The 16,560-nt window shown below is 41.7% G+C and overlaps 1 protein-coding gene across 2 annotated transcripts in view; it reads left to right on the forward strand.

Annotated features, from left to right (window-relative positions):
• The window catches only part of letm1 (leucine zipper-EF-hand containing transmembrane protein 1), a 130,759-nt gene that overhangs the window by 75,411 nt on the left and 38,788 nt on the right, over positions 1–16,560 (forward strand). For both annotated transcript variants that reach the window (XM_078553148.1, XM_078553157.1), the window contains exons 6-8: positions 1,766–1,969; positions 4,267–4,386; positions 5,506–5,637. In XM_078553148.1, coding sequence (XP_078409274.1) covers positions 1,766–1,969; positions 4,267–4,386; positions 5,506–5,637 — 456 coding nt within the window. The remainder of the gene's footprint in view (positions 1–1,765; positions 1,970–4,266; positions 4,387–5,505; positions 5,638–16,560) is intronic.

A 16,560-nucleotide genomic window follows, 5' to 3' on the forward strand; every position in this document is an offset into this window, starting at 1 on the left:
GAGTGTGACGGTATACATTTCCCTGGCCTGGATGCGTGCAGCTTTAGCAACATTCAGGAAGCTCAACACCGTCCAAAACAAAGCAACCTGCTTGATTGGCATGCCATCCACCACCTTAAACATTCATTCTCTCCATCACTGGTACACTGGCTGCAGTGTATATCATCAGCAAGATGCACTGCAGCAACACCTCCCAAACCTGTGACCTTTACTGTCTAGGAGGACAAGCACAGTGGGCACATGAGAACATCAGCTCCCCAAGTTACATTCTAAGTCATACACCATCCTGATTTAGAACTATATCACTATTCCTTCACTATTGCTGGATCAAAAATTGGATGTGAGAATACCTTCACCACCTGGACTGTGGCAGTTCAAGAATGTGGCTCACCACCATGTTCTCAAGAGCAATTAGGGATTGGCAATAAATGCTGGCCTAGCCAGCAATTCCCACATCCTGTGAACAAATAAAAAAAAACTAAGTGTATATGGGCTGTTTTATCTTCAGTAATACTACAGGGTGAGTCTCTTACTTTTTGCAAACTTTCCAACCACTTATTCAATGGACAACATCTGGCAGGGTTATGAATGCCAAGGGCGACCTTCTTCTCAATTGACATCTATGCAAGCATGCTTTCGCACCAGAAATAAATGGATAGTGACCCGGAATGAGAACTTTAGGTTGCGCCTCTTGCATGCAGACAAATGCACCCTAGCTTGAAATCAAAAAAACTTACCATAGTTGCTGTCTGCTTTGGTGCCACAGCATGCAGTGGATTTACAAGGCTTTCAGGGAACACCTATCGTGTTAACCAGAATAGCTGTTTGAGCGCTTGTTGAAACTGTAGTTGCAGGATGTAAGGTATGCCTTTAACATTATCTTAGAAAGAAAAATGCTGGAAATGCACAGCATCTTCAGAGAGAGATTGGCCTAGAATTTGTGGTAGGAATGACGGCGCAACTGTCAGCATTTGTTGTCATTACTCCTCTGATTTTTTTTAGCAACTTCTGGACTCCTCACATGCGCATTGAAGGTAGAAATCCAGAAGTTGCTCTCAGTAATTCCCAAAGGGTGCATTGTAGAGGTCTCCAGGCATCTTGCAGTCAAGTGTAAATCAATGAAGTTACGAGAGCTTCCACTCTTAGCTAATAGTCCTGCTGTAATTGGGCTTTTAATGGTGTACTAAGTTCATAATTGCCACTCAACAGCCTCACTGCCCATGAAAGAGTAATTTTATATTTGTTGAATTTCAAATTTCTCATGATAAACTTCACATGTTTAAAAAGAAAATAAGGTTTGTGCTATTTTATCTTGTACCTTAATCCCATATTTATGTCCTAATCATTTAATTTACAGATTTTTCAGATAGCAAAATAAAAGTGCAGGGATGTGGTGGTTTAAACTTCGTGGTTTGCTGTCTGTGAAAATGCTTCAAAGTAATTGGCTGCTTACCCTGCATGATGACATTGTTGTTGCTGGATGCCTGGAGATTCCCTTGATTTAGTACCAGAAGCATACTGTCTTAGAAAGGGGATTGCTTGTGCTGCAGAGATCACTAGATCTTTGTGGGCAACTTTGTTTGCAAAATCTAGCCCACAAACAATTTGAGGCAATGAGGAATGACATTTTGGCATTTTTGTGTGTTAACACCCTTTTTGTTATTTCTACATAAACATGGGAGGAGGAGATGATTCTTTGGAAGGTAAACTTAATTTAATTTTCAAATTTGCAGATGCTTGAAAATGTGCTTTTGTTTCTTTTCAGATTCGAGATTCTGGAGAGAGACCAAGCAATGAGGAAATCATGCGTTTTTCTAAACTGTTTGAGGACGAGCTAACACTGGACAACTTAACTCGACCTCAGCTGGTAGCACTTTGTAAATTGTTGGAGCTGCAGTCAATAGGAACCAATAACTTTCTACGGTTTCAACTGATTATGAAACTGCGTAGCATTCGTGCAGATGATCAGGTAACATATTTGTATTGTGGAAAAGATAGTAGTTGTAGCAAAGGTGACCTATTGATATATTGCACTTCAAAAATTAAGATATCCATTTCCCTCAATGCCATAGCTGGTTAAGTCAGTAAATAGTCAATTCCTTAGTTTGAGCTTATTTAGTGGATCTCAATTCCTGATGGGCACAGATTTTCAAATCTTATGCTTGCATTATTCAAATGCCAATACTGCTTGTAATTTAGTGAGTGACTGAAAGTCTGAGTTCAGTTTGGAATTGCATGCATGCATAATCAATGTTTCCTATAGGCCGTGCAGCAATCTGAAATTCTCCACTCACAAGCCCCTTTAAGTTACAGTACTTGCATGACCGTGTCATAAATTTAAAGGGACAATGCAAACCAAAAAGAAATAGAAGGAACGTTTGTGCACAAATCCCTATTATCATAGAATGGTTGCTGCACAGAAGGAGGCCATTCAGCCCATCATGTCCATGCCAGCTCTTTGCAAGAGTGACTTACCTAGTCCCACAGCCTTTTTTCCGGAGCCCTGCAATTTTTTTCCCTTCAGATAATTATCCAGTTCCCTTTTGAAGGCCTTGATAGAATCTGTCTCTACCTCACACTCAGGCAGTGCATTCCAGATCATAACCATTCACTCCATAAAAAAGTTTTTCCCCGTGTTGCTGCTGCTACTTTCACCAATCATTTTAAAGCGGAGTTCCCTGGTTCTGGACCCTTCTGCCAAATGGAACAGTTTCCTCTATCTACTGTGTCTAGACCCCTCATTATTTTGAATACTTCTATTAAATCTTCTCTTAATCTTTTCTTCAAGGAAAGCAGTCCCGGCTTCTCCAACCCAACCACGTAACTCGAGTTCTTCATCCCTGGAGCCATTCTTTTGAATCTTTTCTGCACCTGCTCTAATGCTTTCACATTCTTCCTGAAGTGTGGTGCCCAGAATTGGACATTCTACTCTAGTTGAGGCTAAACCAGTGTTTATACAGGTTTATCATAACTTTTTTGCTTCTATTTATAAAGCCCAGTATGCTTTATTTATGCTTCTCAACCTGCCCTTCCACTTTCAATGATTTGTGCACATATAACTCCAGGTCCTTCTGCTCTTGCACCCCCTTTAGAATTGTATCCTTTATTTGGTATTGCCTCCCCTCATTCTTCTGGCAAAATAAATCACTTCACACTTCCCTGGCTTGAATTTCATCTGCCATTCGTCCACCTATTACATGAACCTGCCTATGTCTTTTTGAGGTTTAATGCTATCCTCCTCAAAGTTCACAATATTTCCAAGTATGTGTCATCTGCAGATTTGGAAATTGTGCCCTGTACATCAAAGTCTAGGTCATTAATATATATCATGGAGAGCGAGGGTCCTAACACTGACCCCTGGGGAACTCCACTATAAACCTTCTTTCAGTCCAAAAACAAACGTTCATACTACTTTGTTTCCTGACACTCGGCAAATTTTGTACCCATGCTGCTGCTGTCCCTTTTATTCCATGAGCTCTAACTTTGCTAACAGCCCTGTTATGTGGCACTTTATCAAATACCTTTTGGAGGTACATGTAACCAAATCAACTGCAGACCCTGTTACTTCATCAAAAAACTAAAGCAAATTAGTTAAACATGATTTTCCTTTTGGCAAATCAATACTTGCTTTCCCTAATTACTCCACATTTCCCAAGTGACTGTTAAGCATTGTCCAGAGTATCATTTCTAGAAGCTTCCCCACAATCAAAGTTAGACTATAGTTGTTGGGCTTATCCTTACATCCTTTATTGAACAAGGCTTAATATATTTAAGATTGATGAGGGATTGAAGCAGTCCAAGATCCAGATTTTTTAAAATCTGAAATAAAATAGCATAAGGAATGGAGCAAGCTTAATATTTAATTTACTTATAAAGATTGTTAATTGCTGTGGGGTATAATTCATATTTTCAATGTGGGGCTGACATTCAATCCTAGGATTTTCTTTCTTGTTTTCTCTTTTCTACTCCTGAAACAATGGCCTCTTGCTTGGGATACTGTCCATCATCTAAAATCTATCTTAAATGGATATTACTGTGAAATAAAAACAGAAAATGCTGGGGATACTCAGCAGCTTGCAGCATCTGTGGAGAGAAACAGTGAGCGCTTCAGGTCAATGACCTTTCCTCAGCTCTGACCCCGTTGTCACCTCCATCCACTTTGTCCTCGCGTTGATTCAGCTTTAAGTTGCAGTACAGTTGTATTTGTTTTGCTTGCTTATGGATAGTTTATCTCAACTGTAGAATATTGATCTGTTTTGCCTATAGTTGATTGCAGAAGAAGGGGTAACCACATTGAATGTAAATGAGCTGCAGGCAGCCTGCCGGACTCGGGGAATGAGAGCACTAGGGGTGACTGAAGCGCGCTTACAAGAGCAACTTAAACAAGTGAGTGGGTAAATGGAAATTACATTGTTTTTTTAAGTGTCATTTATTATGTGATGACTTGTGACCCAAGGCTGTGTTGTGAAAAAGATAACCATAGAATTGGCCACATGAAATTTATCTGATCATGGACTCCACCTAGTACTTCAGCCCCCTGTGGGAAAGTCCCATACTCTGATCCTGAACAGTGATCAAGCAAAGTCCAGAATGTTATTCCTCCATGTATACTTGCCATTCAACCCATAGCCTTCAACTCCCACAGCTATGGCTCAGTTATCTGCAGTATAATTTTAAAAAGAAGGAAATTACCAGTAGTCTTAGAATGCCATGAGAAAATGAAGAGGTTAATAATGAACAAAAATTGAAGAGGGCCTGTGAGGACCCTAAGAATAATAATAAAAAAGCTAAAGGAAAATAAGAAAATTAAGAGGCTGAGTGGGTAACGAAAGCTAAGTGGGAGTATGAGGGAAAGATTTAAAAAAAGCAATATCAAACAGAAAAATATTTCACAAATGTACCCATATAAAAACAATTGTTAAAAATAAGGTGAGACCCTTAAGAGGAGATTAGCACGCTTTCTGGCAGTGCCTATTCAAAAATTAACTTGCAGCTCTATGATACCGTAATAAGATCAAAGATACAGTGTTTCTGGAAGACTAACGGAACAAAGAGATCTGAACATTTTGAAATACTGATCGATTTCAGTTTCAATTTTCAGACTTCATTTTTTGTTCAGCATCTACATAATGGGTGCTGTGTAAAATTTCATTTCACTTGAGTACCAGTTACTCATATAACTTGCTAATAGTAATTTATAAACCACTGGGCTCCCTGTAAATAGGAATGAATTTGAACATGCACAAACATTGCAAACAGCCATTTTTTTTTTTAGTTCATAAAAATAAATAAATTTTGTGGAACAAAGAATTCACTATAGCACAGAAAATAACATACATTACACATTGATTGATTATTTTTCACTATTAATTGTATTGGACATATACAAGTAACTAGTTGCAAAGAATACCAAATGATACACTAGTACCATTTTGTGTTTATTGGTATATTCAACTTTAAATGTTCCCTGTGTTTCAACTAAACACTGCCGTCCTTTCTTTGCAGTGGTTGGAGCTACATCTGAATCAGCAGATTCCAACTTCACTTCTACTTTTGTCCAGGGCAATGTTCCTCCCAGATACCCTTTCGCCTGCTGATCAGCTTACAACAACTTTGCAAACCTTGCCAGATAGTGTGGTAAGCAATTTACCCAAGATAGAAATACACTTTTAAGCAGTTTGATATTTCATCTTAAAGCATTCTTTGACCTGAAGATGATCTAGGTTCTAATAAATTTTAACATAATATTGTGTAATATTCTGTTGTTGGCTTGCACTAAGGCAGCATTGATGGTATAGCGTACCCCCCTAAGGCAGATCAGTTTAGAAACATAGAAACTAGTAGCAGGAGTAGGCCATTTGGCCCTTCGAGCCTGCTCCGCCATTCACTATGATCATGGCTGATCATCCGACTCAATAGCCTGCTCCCGCTTTCTCCCCATACCCTTTGATCCCTTTCGCCCCAAGAGCTATATCTAACTCCTCCTTGAAAACATATAATGTTTTGGTCTCAACTACTTTCTGTGGTAACGAATTCCACAGGCTCACCACTCTCTGGGTGAAGAAATTTCTCCTCATCTCAGTCCTAAATGGTCTACCCGAGATCCTCAGACTGTGACCCCTGGTTCTGGACTCCCCCACCATCGAGAACATCACCTGCATCTACCGTGTCTAGTCCTGTTAGAGTTTTATAGGTTTCTATGAGATCCCCCCTCATTCTTCTGAACTCCAGCGAATATGATCCTAACCGACTCAATCTCTCCTCATGTGTCAGTCCCATCATCCCAGGAATCAGTCAGGTAAACCTTCGCTGCACTCCCTCTATAGCAAGTACATTCTTCCTCAGATAAGGAGACCAAAACTGCACACAGTATTCCAGGTATGGTCTCATCAAGGCCCTGTATAATTGCAGCAAGACATCCCTGCTCCTGTACTCGAATCCTCTGGTTATGAAGGCCAACATACCATTTGCCTTTTTTACCGCCTGCTGCACCTGCATGCTTACCTTCAGCGACTGGTGTACAAGGACACCCAGGTCTCGTTGCACATTCCCCTCTCTCAATTTATAGCCATTCAGATAATAATCTGCCTTCTTGCTTTTGCTACCAAAATGGATAACCTCACAATTATCCACATTATACTGCATCTGCCATGCATTTGCCCACTCGCTCAGCTTGTCCAAATCACACTGAAGCATCTCTGCATTCACCTCACAGCTCACCCTCCCACCCCTTTATATACAGGGGATGTTAAGATTTTGGTATTTTAATAGTAAGAGGGCAGTTAGAGGTGCAAACCTCCTTCAACAGAGATGAGCATAAGACAGCTAATATTCTCTATGATCAGTTCTTCTAAGGATGTTAGAGTGGCTGCAGGACATTCTTCTGGGGGAAGGTGATCAGCCAGAGGTCGTGGTCCACATTGGTATCAATGACTTAGGTAGGAAGGGGGATGTCGTCCTACAATTAGAATTTAGGGACCTAGGTAGAAAATTAGCAAGTGGAACCTCAAATGTAGTAATCTCCAGATTACTCTCACTGCCACATGCCAGTGAGAAATAGGAGGATAAGGCATATGAATGTGTGGCTGGAAAGATGGTGCAGGAGGGGGGGCTTTAGATTCCTGGAGCACTGGGGCTGGCTCTGGGGGAGATGGCACCTGTACAAGCTGGATGGGTTGCACCAGAATAGAGCTGGGACTGAGTTCCTTGTGGGCTGTTTTGCTAGTGCTGTTGGGAGGGCTTTAAGCTAACTCAGCAGGGGTGTGGGAACCAAGAAAAAATATTAGAGAGGAATACCAGGATGCACAAAATACTGGGAGGGACAGATAGTACTATTATAGAGAATAGTAAGTTAATAAATAAAGTCGGGGCAAGGGAGAAAGTAACAAAATCTAAATCAGGGTTACTATGCATGTATGTGAATACACGGAGTATATTAAATAAGATTGGGAAGATACAGGCCCAGATTGCCATCTGGAAATATGGTGATGTGGCGATAACAGAGACCTGGCTCAAGGAAGGGCAGGACTAGGTGTTAAATATTCCCAGGTACAAGGTGTTCAGCAGAGATAAGAAAGGAAGGAAAGGAGGAGGGGTGGCGGTATTGGTTAAGGAGAGCATTGCAGTGCTGGAGAAAGAGGATGTCCCAGAGGGTTCAAGGACAGAATCAATTTGACTAAAGCTAAGGAACAAAAAGGGTGCAATTACATTGCTTGGTGTAGTGTCTAGACAGGCAGCTAGTGAGAAGGACGTAGAAGAACAAATCTGCAGGGAAATTACAGAGCGATGCAAGCATTATAGAGTAATTATAATGGGGGACTTTAATTACCCAAATGTAGACTGGGACAGTGGTAGTGTAAAGAGTGGAGAGGGGCAAACGTTCCTAGATTGTGTTCAGGAGAATTTTCTACAGCAGTATGTGTCCAATCCAACACGAAACCTGTTGGACCTGGTTCTTGGAAATGAGGTGGACCAAGTAGATCAAGTGTCAGTTTAGGAGACAGTGATCATTGTATTGTACGTTTTAGGATGATGATAGAAAAGGACGATAGGCAATCCAGAGTAAGAATAATTAACTGGACAAGAGCTGAATTCGATGGGGCAAGAACGGAGCTGGGCCAGATAGACTGGAACTAAAGATTGGCAGGAAAAACTGTAGCTAAACAATGGGCTACCTTCAAAAAAGAATTGGTTCAGGCCTAGTCAAGGTATGTTCCATCGGAAGTGAAAGGTAGGGCAAACAAATCCAGAACTCCCTGGATGAAAAAGGAGCTTGAAATTAAGAGAAAGAAGAAAAAGTGTGCTTATGACAGGTAGAAAATACAATTGAGAACCAAGAGAAATACAGAAGGTTCAGAGGGGAGCTGAAAAAGCATATTAGAGAAGCAAAGAAGGATTATGTGAAAAGACTGGCAGCCAACACAAAGGGGAATCCCAAAATCTTCTATAGGCATATAAATAATAAAAGGGTGGAAAAGGAGGATTGGAGCCGATTAGGGACCTACACATGGATGAAGGGGCCTTGGATGAGGTATTAAATTAATACTTTGCCAAGGAGGCAGATGCTACCCAGGCCATGGTGACAGACAAGGAAACTTTCACTAGAAGGGTTCAAAATTGATAAGGAGGAAATGTTGAATAGACTGTCGGTACTTAAAGTTGACAAGGCACCGGGACCGGACAAGATGCATCCAAGGATATTGAAAGAAGTGAGAGTAGAAATTTCAGGAGCACCGGCCATAATCTTTCAGTCTTCCCTCGACTTGGGGAGGTGGTGCCAGAGGATTGGAGAATTGCAAACATTACGTCCTTGTTCAAAAAAGGTTGTAATGATAAGCCCAGCAATTAAAGAGCAGTCAGTTTAACTTCAATGGTGGGCAAGATTCTAGAAACAACTATTTGGGATAGAATTGGGAGTCACACAGAAAAAAATGGGTTGATAAGGAAAAGCCAGCATGGATTTCTAAAGGGGAAATCGTGTCTAACTAACTTGCTGGAGGTTTTTGAAAAGGTAACAGAAAAGTCGATGAGGGTGATGCTGTTGATGTGGTGTACATGGACTTTCAAAAGGCACTTAACACAGTCCCACACAACAGACTTGTGGGAAAAGTTATTGCTCATAGAATAAAAGGGACAGTAGCAACATGGATACAAAATTGGCTGAAAAATAGGAAGCAGAGAGTAACGGTCAATAGATGTTTTTCAGGCTGGAAGAAGGTTTGTAGTGGAGTTCCCCTGGGGACCCTTGCTTTTCCTGATATATATTAATGATCCAGATCTTGGTGTGCAGGGGACAATTTAAAAGTTTGCGGATGATACGAAGCTTGGGAATGTTGTGAACTGAGAGGAGGATGGTGTGGATCTTCAAGAGGACATAGACAAGTTGGTGGAGTGAGCAGATAGGTGGCAGATGAACTTCAGTGTGGGGAAGTGTGAGGTGGTGCATTTTGGTAGGAAGAACATGGACAGACAATATAAAATAAGGGGTGAAATTTTGAAGGGGGTGCAGGAACAGAAAGACTTGGGTGTGTATGTGCATAGATCATTGAAGGTGGCAGGACAGGTGGAGAGAGCAGTTAATAAAGCATATAGAGAGAAGGAGATTTGATAGATATGTTCAAAATCATGAGGGGGCTGGACAGAGTAGATAGGGAGAATCTGTTCCTGCTCATAAAAGGATCAAGAACAAGAGGGCACAGATTTAAAGTGATTTGCAAAAGAGGCAAATACGATGTGAGAATTTTTTTTTGCTCGAGTGGTTCGGATCTGGAATGCACTGCCTGAAGATGTAGTGGAGAGAGGTTCAATTAAGGCATCAAGTGGGCATTAGATGATTATTTGAATGGAAAGAATGTGCAGGGATATGGGGAAAAGGCAGGGGAATGGCGCTAGGTCATAACGCTCATTTGGAGAGCCGGTGCAGACACGATGGGCCAAATTCTGTGAAGTATTCACAAGAAAGGACATAAGCAGCATAATCTCCCTGATTAGCCATAATCTCCATGAAATTAATAATTTGATATAAATGTGACAAAAATGTCAGACTGAGCTCAAAATTAGCAAATGTTTAGGGGTAATGTTTATCCCAGAGTAGTAAAGGGGACAACAAGAGCTGAAAATTGCATCCTAGTTATGTTGTGAAAAGTGATAACAAAGTAAAGTTTTGCCCACTTAAGTCAATTTTTAAAAAATGCTCACTGGAGTCAATGGAAACTAGGGGGAAATCGCTCCGCTGGTTGGAGTCTTACTGAGCACAAAGGTAGATGGTTGTGGTTGTTGGAGGTCAGTCATCTCAGCTCCAGGACATCACTATAGGAGTTCCTCAGGGTAGTGTCCTAGGTCCAACCATCTTCAGCTGCTTCATCAATGACCCTTCCATCATGAAGTCAGAAGCGGGGATTATCGCTGAAGATTGCACAATGCTTAGCACCATTCGCGACTCCTCAGATACCGAAGCAGTTCATGTCCAAATGCAGCAAGACCTGGACAATATCCAGGCTTGGGCTGACAAGTGGCAAGTAACATTCACGCCACACAAGTGCCAGGCAATGACATCTCCAACAAGGGAGAATCCAACCATCACCCCTTGATGGTAAATGGCACTACCATCACTGAATCCCCCACTATCAACATCCTGCGGGGTTACCATTGACCAGAAACTGAACTGGACTAGCCATATAAATGCTGTGGCTACAAGAGCAGATCAGAGGCTAGGAATCGTGTGACGAGTAATTCACCTTCTGATGCCCCAAAGCCTGAGCACCATCTACAAGGCACAAGTCAGGAGTGTGATGACATGCTCCCCACTTACCTGGATGAGTGCAGCTCCCACAACACTGAAGAAGCTGGACACTATGCAGGACAAAACAGTCTGCTTGATTGGCACCACATCCACAAACATTCACTCCCTTCACCACAGAAGCACAGTAGCAGTAGTGTGTACCATCTACAAGATGCACTGCAGGAATTCACCAAGCCTCCTTCAACAGCACCTTCCAAACCCACAGCCACTACCACTTAGAAGGATAAGGGCAGCAGATAGTTGGGCACACCACCACCTGGAAGTTCCCCTCCAAGTCATTCACCATCCTGACTTGGAAATATATCGCCGTTCCTTCACTGTCGCTGGATCAAATTCCTGGAACTCCCTAACGGCACTGAGAGTGTACCTACACCACATGGGCTGCAGCGGTTCAAGAAGGCAGCTCACCACCACCTTCTCAAGGGCAACTAGGGATGGGCAATAAATGCTGGCCCAGCTAGCAAAGCCTGCATCCTGTGAATGAATAAAAAAAATAACAGCATCATGCTGCCTATCAGTTATGCTGACCTTTGACCTGAATCACCCCTGTTATTGATTCCTGTAATTGCACATAGTGCTCAACACCTTATGGAATGCTCCTTTATTAGCACAGTTTGACTGAGAACCTCATCACAGTTCTTGTCTCATCTACCTGTGTAGATATTTCACAGGGACCTGCCTTCAGGAAGCCTACCCTTCTGTTTAGGCTTCTTTTTATTGCACTCTTCTCACTGTAGGCAAATGGCACTATAATAGCCAGCTGACTGGTCAGTTTCATGTCAGTTCAAATGTTGACAGAATTGGAATAGTCCTCAAAATATCAACATATGAGGGTAGGGCTCTGGCAAATTTTCAATTGATGTTGGGAAATTCTTTCACATTGGAATTGATATATGAATGGACTTCAAGGTAGAGTAATGGAGACAAAAATCTTAACCATTTAAGAGTAAAATATGTACGTCAATAAGGTACATATGGTGTTTCTAAATTGACTTAGATGTGCTGAATGGTATTTCTTCATCTGTATTCATCTTGCGAAATTACCACTTTCTCAGCTCCTTCAATAGAAGCTTCAATAACTGACCTACTTCAAGCATCTATCAACATTTTCCAATACTGTGCACAGAGAATCACAGAATTGTTACGGTGCAGAAGAAGGCCATTCGGCCTATCATGCCTGCACCGGCTCATGAATGAGCATTATGACTTAGTGCCATTCTTGTGCCTTTTTCCCATACCCCTGCACATTGTTTCCATTCAAATATTCTCTAATGCCCTCTTGAGTGCCTCAATTGCACCTGCCTCCACCACACTCCCAGGCAGTGCATCCCAGACCCGAATCACTTGCTGTGTGAAAACATTTTTTCTCACATCGCATTGCTTCTTTTTCAAATCACTTTAAATCTGTTTTCCCTTGTTCTCAATCTGACCGGTTTGTCCCTATCTATTGTCCAGCCCCCTCATGATTTTGAACACCTCTTAGCCTTCTAACAGTCCCAACCTCTTCAATCTATCTTCACAGCTGAAGTTTCTTAAGTTTTTTTTCCTTTCTAACTCAAGCTAATTTAGTGTCATCTATGGTGCAGATATGCAAAGTCGATAGCCTGGCTCTTGAAAGGACAGTTCTAACCAAATAGCTTTATTTGTTTAGTTTGGAACAACATTTATAAGATCATAGGAAATAGGAGCAGGAATAGGCCATTCAGCCCCTCAAGTCTGCTCCACTATTCGACTAGATCATGGCTGATCTTTTGCTTCAACTCCATTTTCCCTCACTATCCCCATATCTATTGATGTCTTTAATAACTAAAATCTATCCATCTCTATCTTGAGCATACTCAATGACTAAGTCTCCACAGCTTTTGTTTTTGTTTGAAAGTGTGAGATTGAAATTTCATTAACCTGTTGCAGGAATTGTTAAATTCATGGCCTTTTCTAGTCCTGCTTTCTACACACTAAAGTCTAACAAAATCTAAGATTGATATACAGCCCATTGTGCTTGTGCTCACTCTTTGAAAGAGGGTATCAATTAGTCCCACTTCCCTGCTCTTCCCCTTTCACCCTGCACTTTTTTCTACTTAAGATATTTATTGAACATGATGTTGAAAATTATTATTGAACCCACTTCCTGTTAGGCAGTGAATTCCAAAGTGTAATGACTCTGCAATTTTTTCCCTCCTATTACCTCTTGTTCTTTTGCCAGCCACCTTAAATCTTTGTTCTCTGGTTACTGATCCTTCTGCAACTGGAAACCGTTTCTCCTTATTTGCTTCATCAAAACCCGACATGATTTTGAATACCTCTATCAAATTTTTCCTAACCTTATCTCCTTTAAGGAGAATAACCCCAGTTTCTCTCTTCTCTCCACATAACCTCATTACAGCCTTGGTTCAAACATGGACAAAAGAGCTGAAGTCCAGAAGTGAGGTGAGAGTGACTGCCCTTGACATCAAGGCAGCATTTGACCAAGTGTGGCGTCAGGGAACCCTAGCAAAACTGGAATCAGTGGGAAAACTCTGCTGGTTGGAGTCACACCCAGCACAAAGGAAGATGGTTGTGGTTGTGAAGGTCGTCAGAGTAGTGTCCTAGGTCCAACCATCTTCAGCTGCTTCATCGATGACCTTCCTTCCATCATGAGGTCAGAAGTGGGGATGTTTGCTGATGATTGCACAATGTTCAGCACCATTCGCAACTCATATGCTGAAGCAGTCCATGTCCAAATGCAGCAAGACCTGGACAATATCCAGGCTTGGGCTGACAAGTGGCAAGTAACATTCATGCCACACAAATGCCAGGCAATGACATCTTCAACAAGAGAGAATCTAACCATTGCCTCATGACATTCAATGAGATTACCATCACTGAATCTTCCACTACCAACATCCTGGAGGTTACCAATGACCAGAAACTGTACTGGACTACCCATATAAATACTGTGGCTACAACAGCAGGTCAGAGGCTAGGAATGCTGTGGCAAGTAACTCACCTCCTGACTCCCCAAAGCCCGTCCACCATCTACAAGGCGCAAGTCAGGAGTGTGATGGAATACTCCCCACTTGCCTGGATGAGTGCAGCTCCCACAACACTCAAGAAGCTTGACACCATCCAGGACAAGGCAGTCCACTTGATTGGCACCCCAGACACAAACATTCACTCCCTCCACCCCCAACGTACAGTGGCAGCAGTGTGTACCACCTGCAAGATGCACTGTAGGAACTCCCGAAGGTTCCTTCGACAGCACCTTCCAAGCCCACGACCACTACAATCTAGGAGGACAAGGGCAGCAGACGCATGGGAACACCACCACCTTGAAGTTCCCCTCCAAGCCACTCACCACCCTGACTTGGAAATATATCGCCGTTCCTTCACTGTCGCTGGGTCAAAATCCAGGACCTCCCCCTGTAACAGCACTGTGGGTGTACCAACACCACATGGATTGCAGCGGTTCAAGAAGGCAGCTCACCACCATCTTCTCAAGGGTACTTAGGGATAGACAATAAATGCTGGCCTAGCCAGCATCCCATGAATGAATAAAAATAAAAAACTGAAATCTTCTTCCTTGGTATCATTCTAGTAAATCTCCTTTGCACTCGCTCTTGAGGCTTGACATCCTTATTAAAGGTTTGGGGCCAGAGTTGGCCACAATACTCCAGTGAGCCGAACTCATGTTTTATAAAGGTTTGGCTTAACTTCCTTGCATTTACTCTCTTTGCCACTATTTATAAGCTGAGCATCCTGTACATCTTCAAAGATTTATTTTCGGGCACCCAGAAGTATGTCAGTTCCTGCATCACCTTTTAAAATTTTACCATTTAATTTATATTGTTTCTTCTCATTCTTCCCACTAAAATCCATCACTTCACACTTCTCTGTATTAACTTTTTTTCTGCCATGTACCTGTCCGTTTCACCAGTCTGTCAATGCCCCCCTGTTGCTACCCTCCTGACTGTTTACTACATTTGAGTTTCATGTCATCAGCAGACTTTGAAGGTATGCCCTCAATACCCAAGCCCAAGTCATTAAAACATGGCTGTCAACATATCAGTCGACCTTTGAAGCCTTGAAAAATCCCTTCAAAATCGGGGGTTGACTTATATGCTAAGCTGAAACTTGATCCGCCAGCATGGATGTGGGTGGTCAAGATTTGGAAATGTCATAAGCGTCTAAGAGTGGGCATGTCCTAAACTCCACTCATCTTTGCAACACAGCTTATATCGCCTGCTTGATCCCTTGTACCCAGCTATAAGGTACAGGTAAGTAAAGCATGCATTTGTGGGGTGAAAAATTGAGGCTGACCACTAAGTATGCAAGCATTGAGGCTGACTACTAAGTATGCAAGTATAGCATATCATGTCTAAAAGGGTATCGACTTTTACGCAGAATATATTCAAAAACATGATCTTTGGAGCTGGAAAAATGAGGTCATGTTATTTGCCAGGTCAATTTACATACCATAAATTCTGGCACATATCAAAAAGAGCAGTGCTCTGAATGTTGACCTCTAGAGACACCACTGTATGCTTGTACTCCAGTCTGAAAAACAATTGTTCACCACTACTCTGCTTTCTGCCCCTTAGCCAATTTTGCACTCATCCAGCCTCTGCTCCTTTAATTTTTCTAATAAGTCTATTATGTTGTACTTAATCAAATGCCTTTTCAAATTCTTTGCATGCATTGTACTAGTCATCCTTGTAGTGTGTAAGCACTGTGTCTTAGTAATGGGTCTGACTGCTGAGACTCCGATAAACTACCTTTATCAAAAATTGCATCTGAATTATACGTGTTTGAGCCTTTTGCAGTCATGCTTTATGCATTTCAGAAACCAATATGGGAATAGGTAGCTTGATTTACAATTTGGGAGAAACTGAGTAACTTCCACAGTCCCGAGTGCGGCGGTGTTCATCTGATAGCTCAAGGTGATGTTGCTGCCCTCAAAGTTGCTTTCCATGATTAGATCTAAAGCGTTCAACTTCGAGAGCTAGGGGTCGCTTTTTAAAAATAAGGGGTCGCCCGTTTAAAAGAGATGAGGTGAAATTTTTTCACTCAGGGTTGTGAGCCTTTGAAACTCTCCCTGAAAAGGTGGTGGAAGCAGAGTCTTTGAATATTTTTAAGACAGAGGTGGATAGATTCTTGGTAAGCAAGGGGGTGATAGGTTATTGGTGGTAGGTGGGATACAGATTTCAGGTTACTATCAGATCAGCCATGATCTTATTAAATGGCGGAACGTCGTTTAGTGCTTACCATATAGATCAGTGTCAGATAGCGATCTATTATTTGCATACAATTAAATGAAGACAAGTTCAAATGAAGAACAGTATTTAGAGTTATGGACATGGTACTTGAAGTATTCTCTCATTTTATATAATCATCCATATGAAAGGGAGTTGGCTTTGATTTATGGGAGGAAGGCCTTCCCTGAATTTTACTCTCAAATTTACATGAGCTCTTGGTGCAAATGATGGACCTTGTTAATGATGGAAATTTTGTGGGGTGGGAGTTGCTGGTTTGTGCACAAAAACCTGTTTGGAGAGTTTAATACAAACAAAGAATAAAACAAAACCTCTCGCGTCAAAGTAAATCTTTTTTTTTCAAATGTAAATGAGATTCAAGTGCTGTTTCAAATTCTACATTTTTGAGTAATGTGCACTTTTGTCACCTTGCCAGTTGTATCATTAATGTAGGCACTAAGTGAAGCATTTGTTACTAAGTTGCTCTAAGAATTGCAAGAGGGACTATGATGTGACTTCTTTAATCCTGTA

Source organism: Cetorhinus maximus, chromosome 1 (assembly GCF_964194155.1).
Source record: "Cetorhinus maximus chromosome 1, sCetMax3.hap1.1, whole genome shotgun sequence".
In the NCBI taxonomy this organism is placed as follows: Eukaryota; Metazoa; Chordata; class Chondrichthyes; order Lamniformes; family Cetorhinidae; genus Cetorhinus; species Cetorhinus maximus.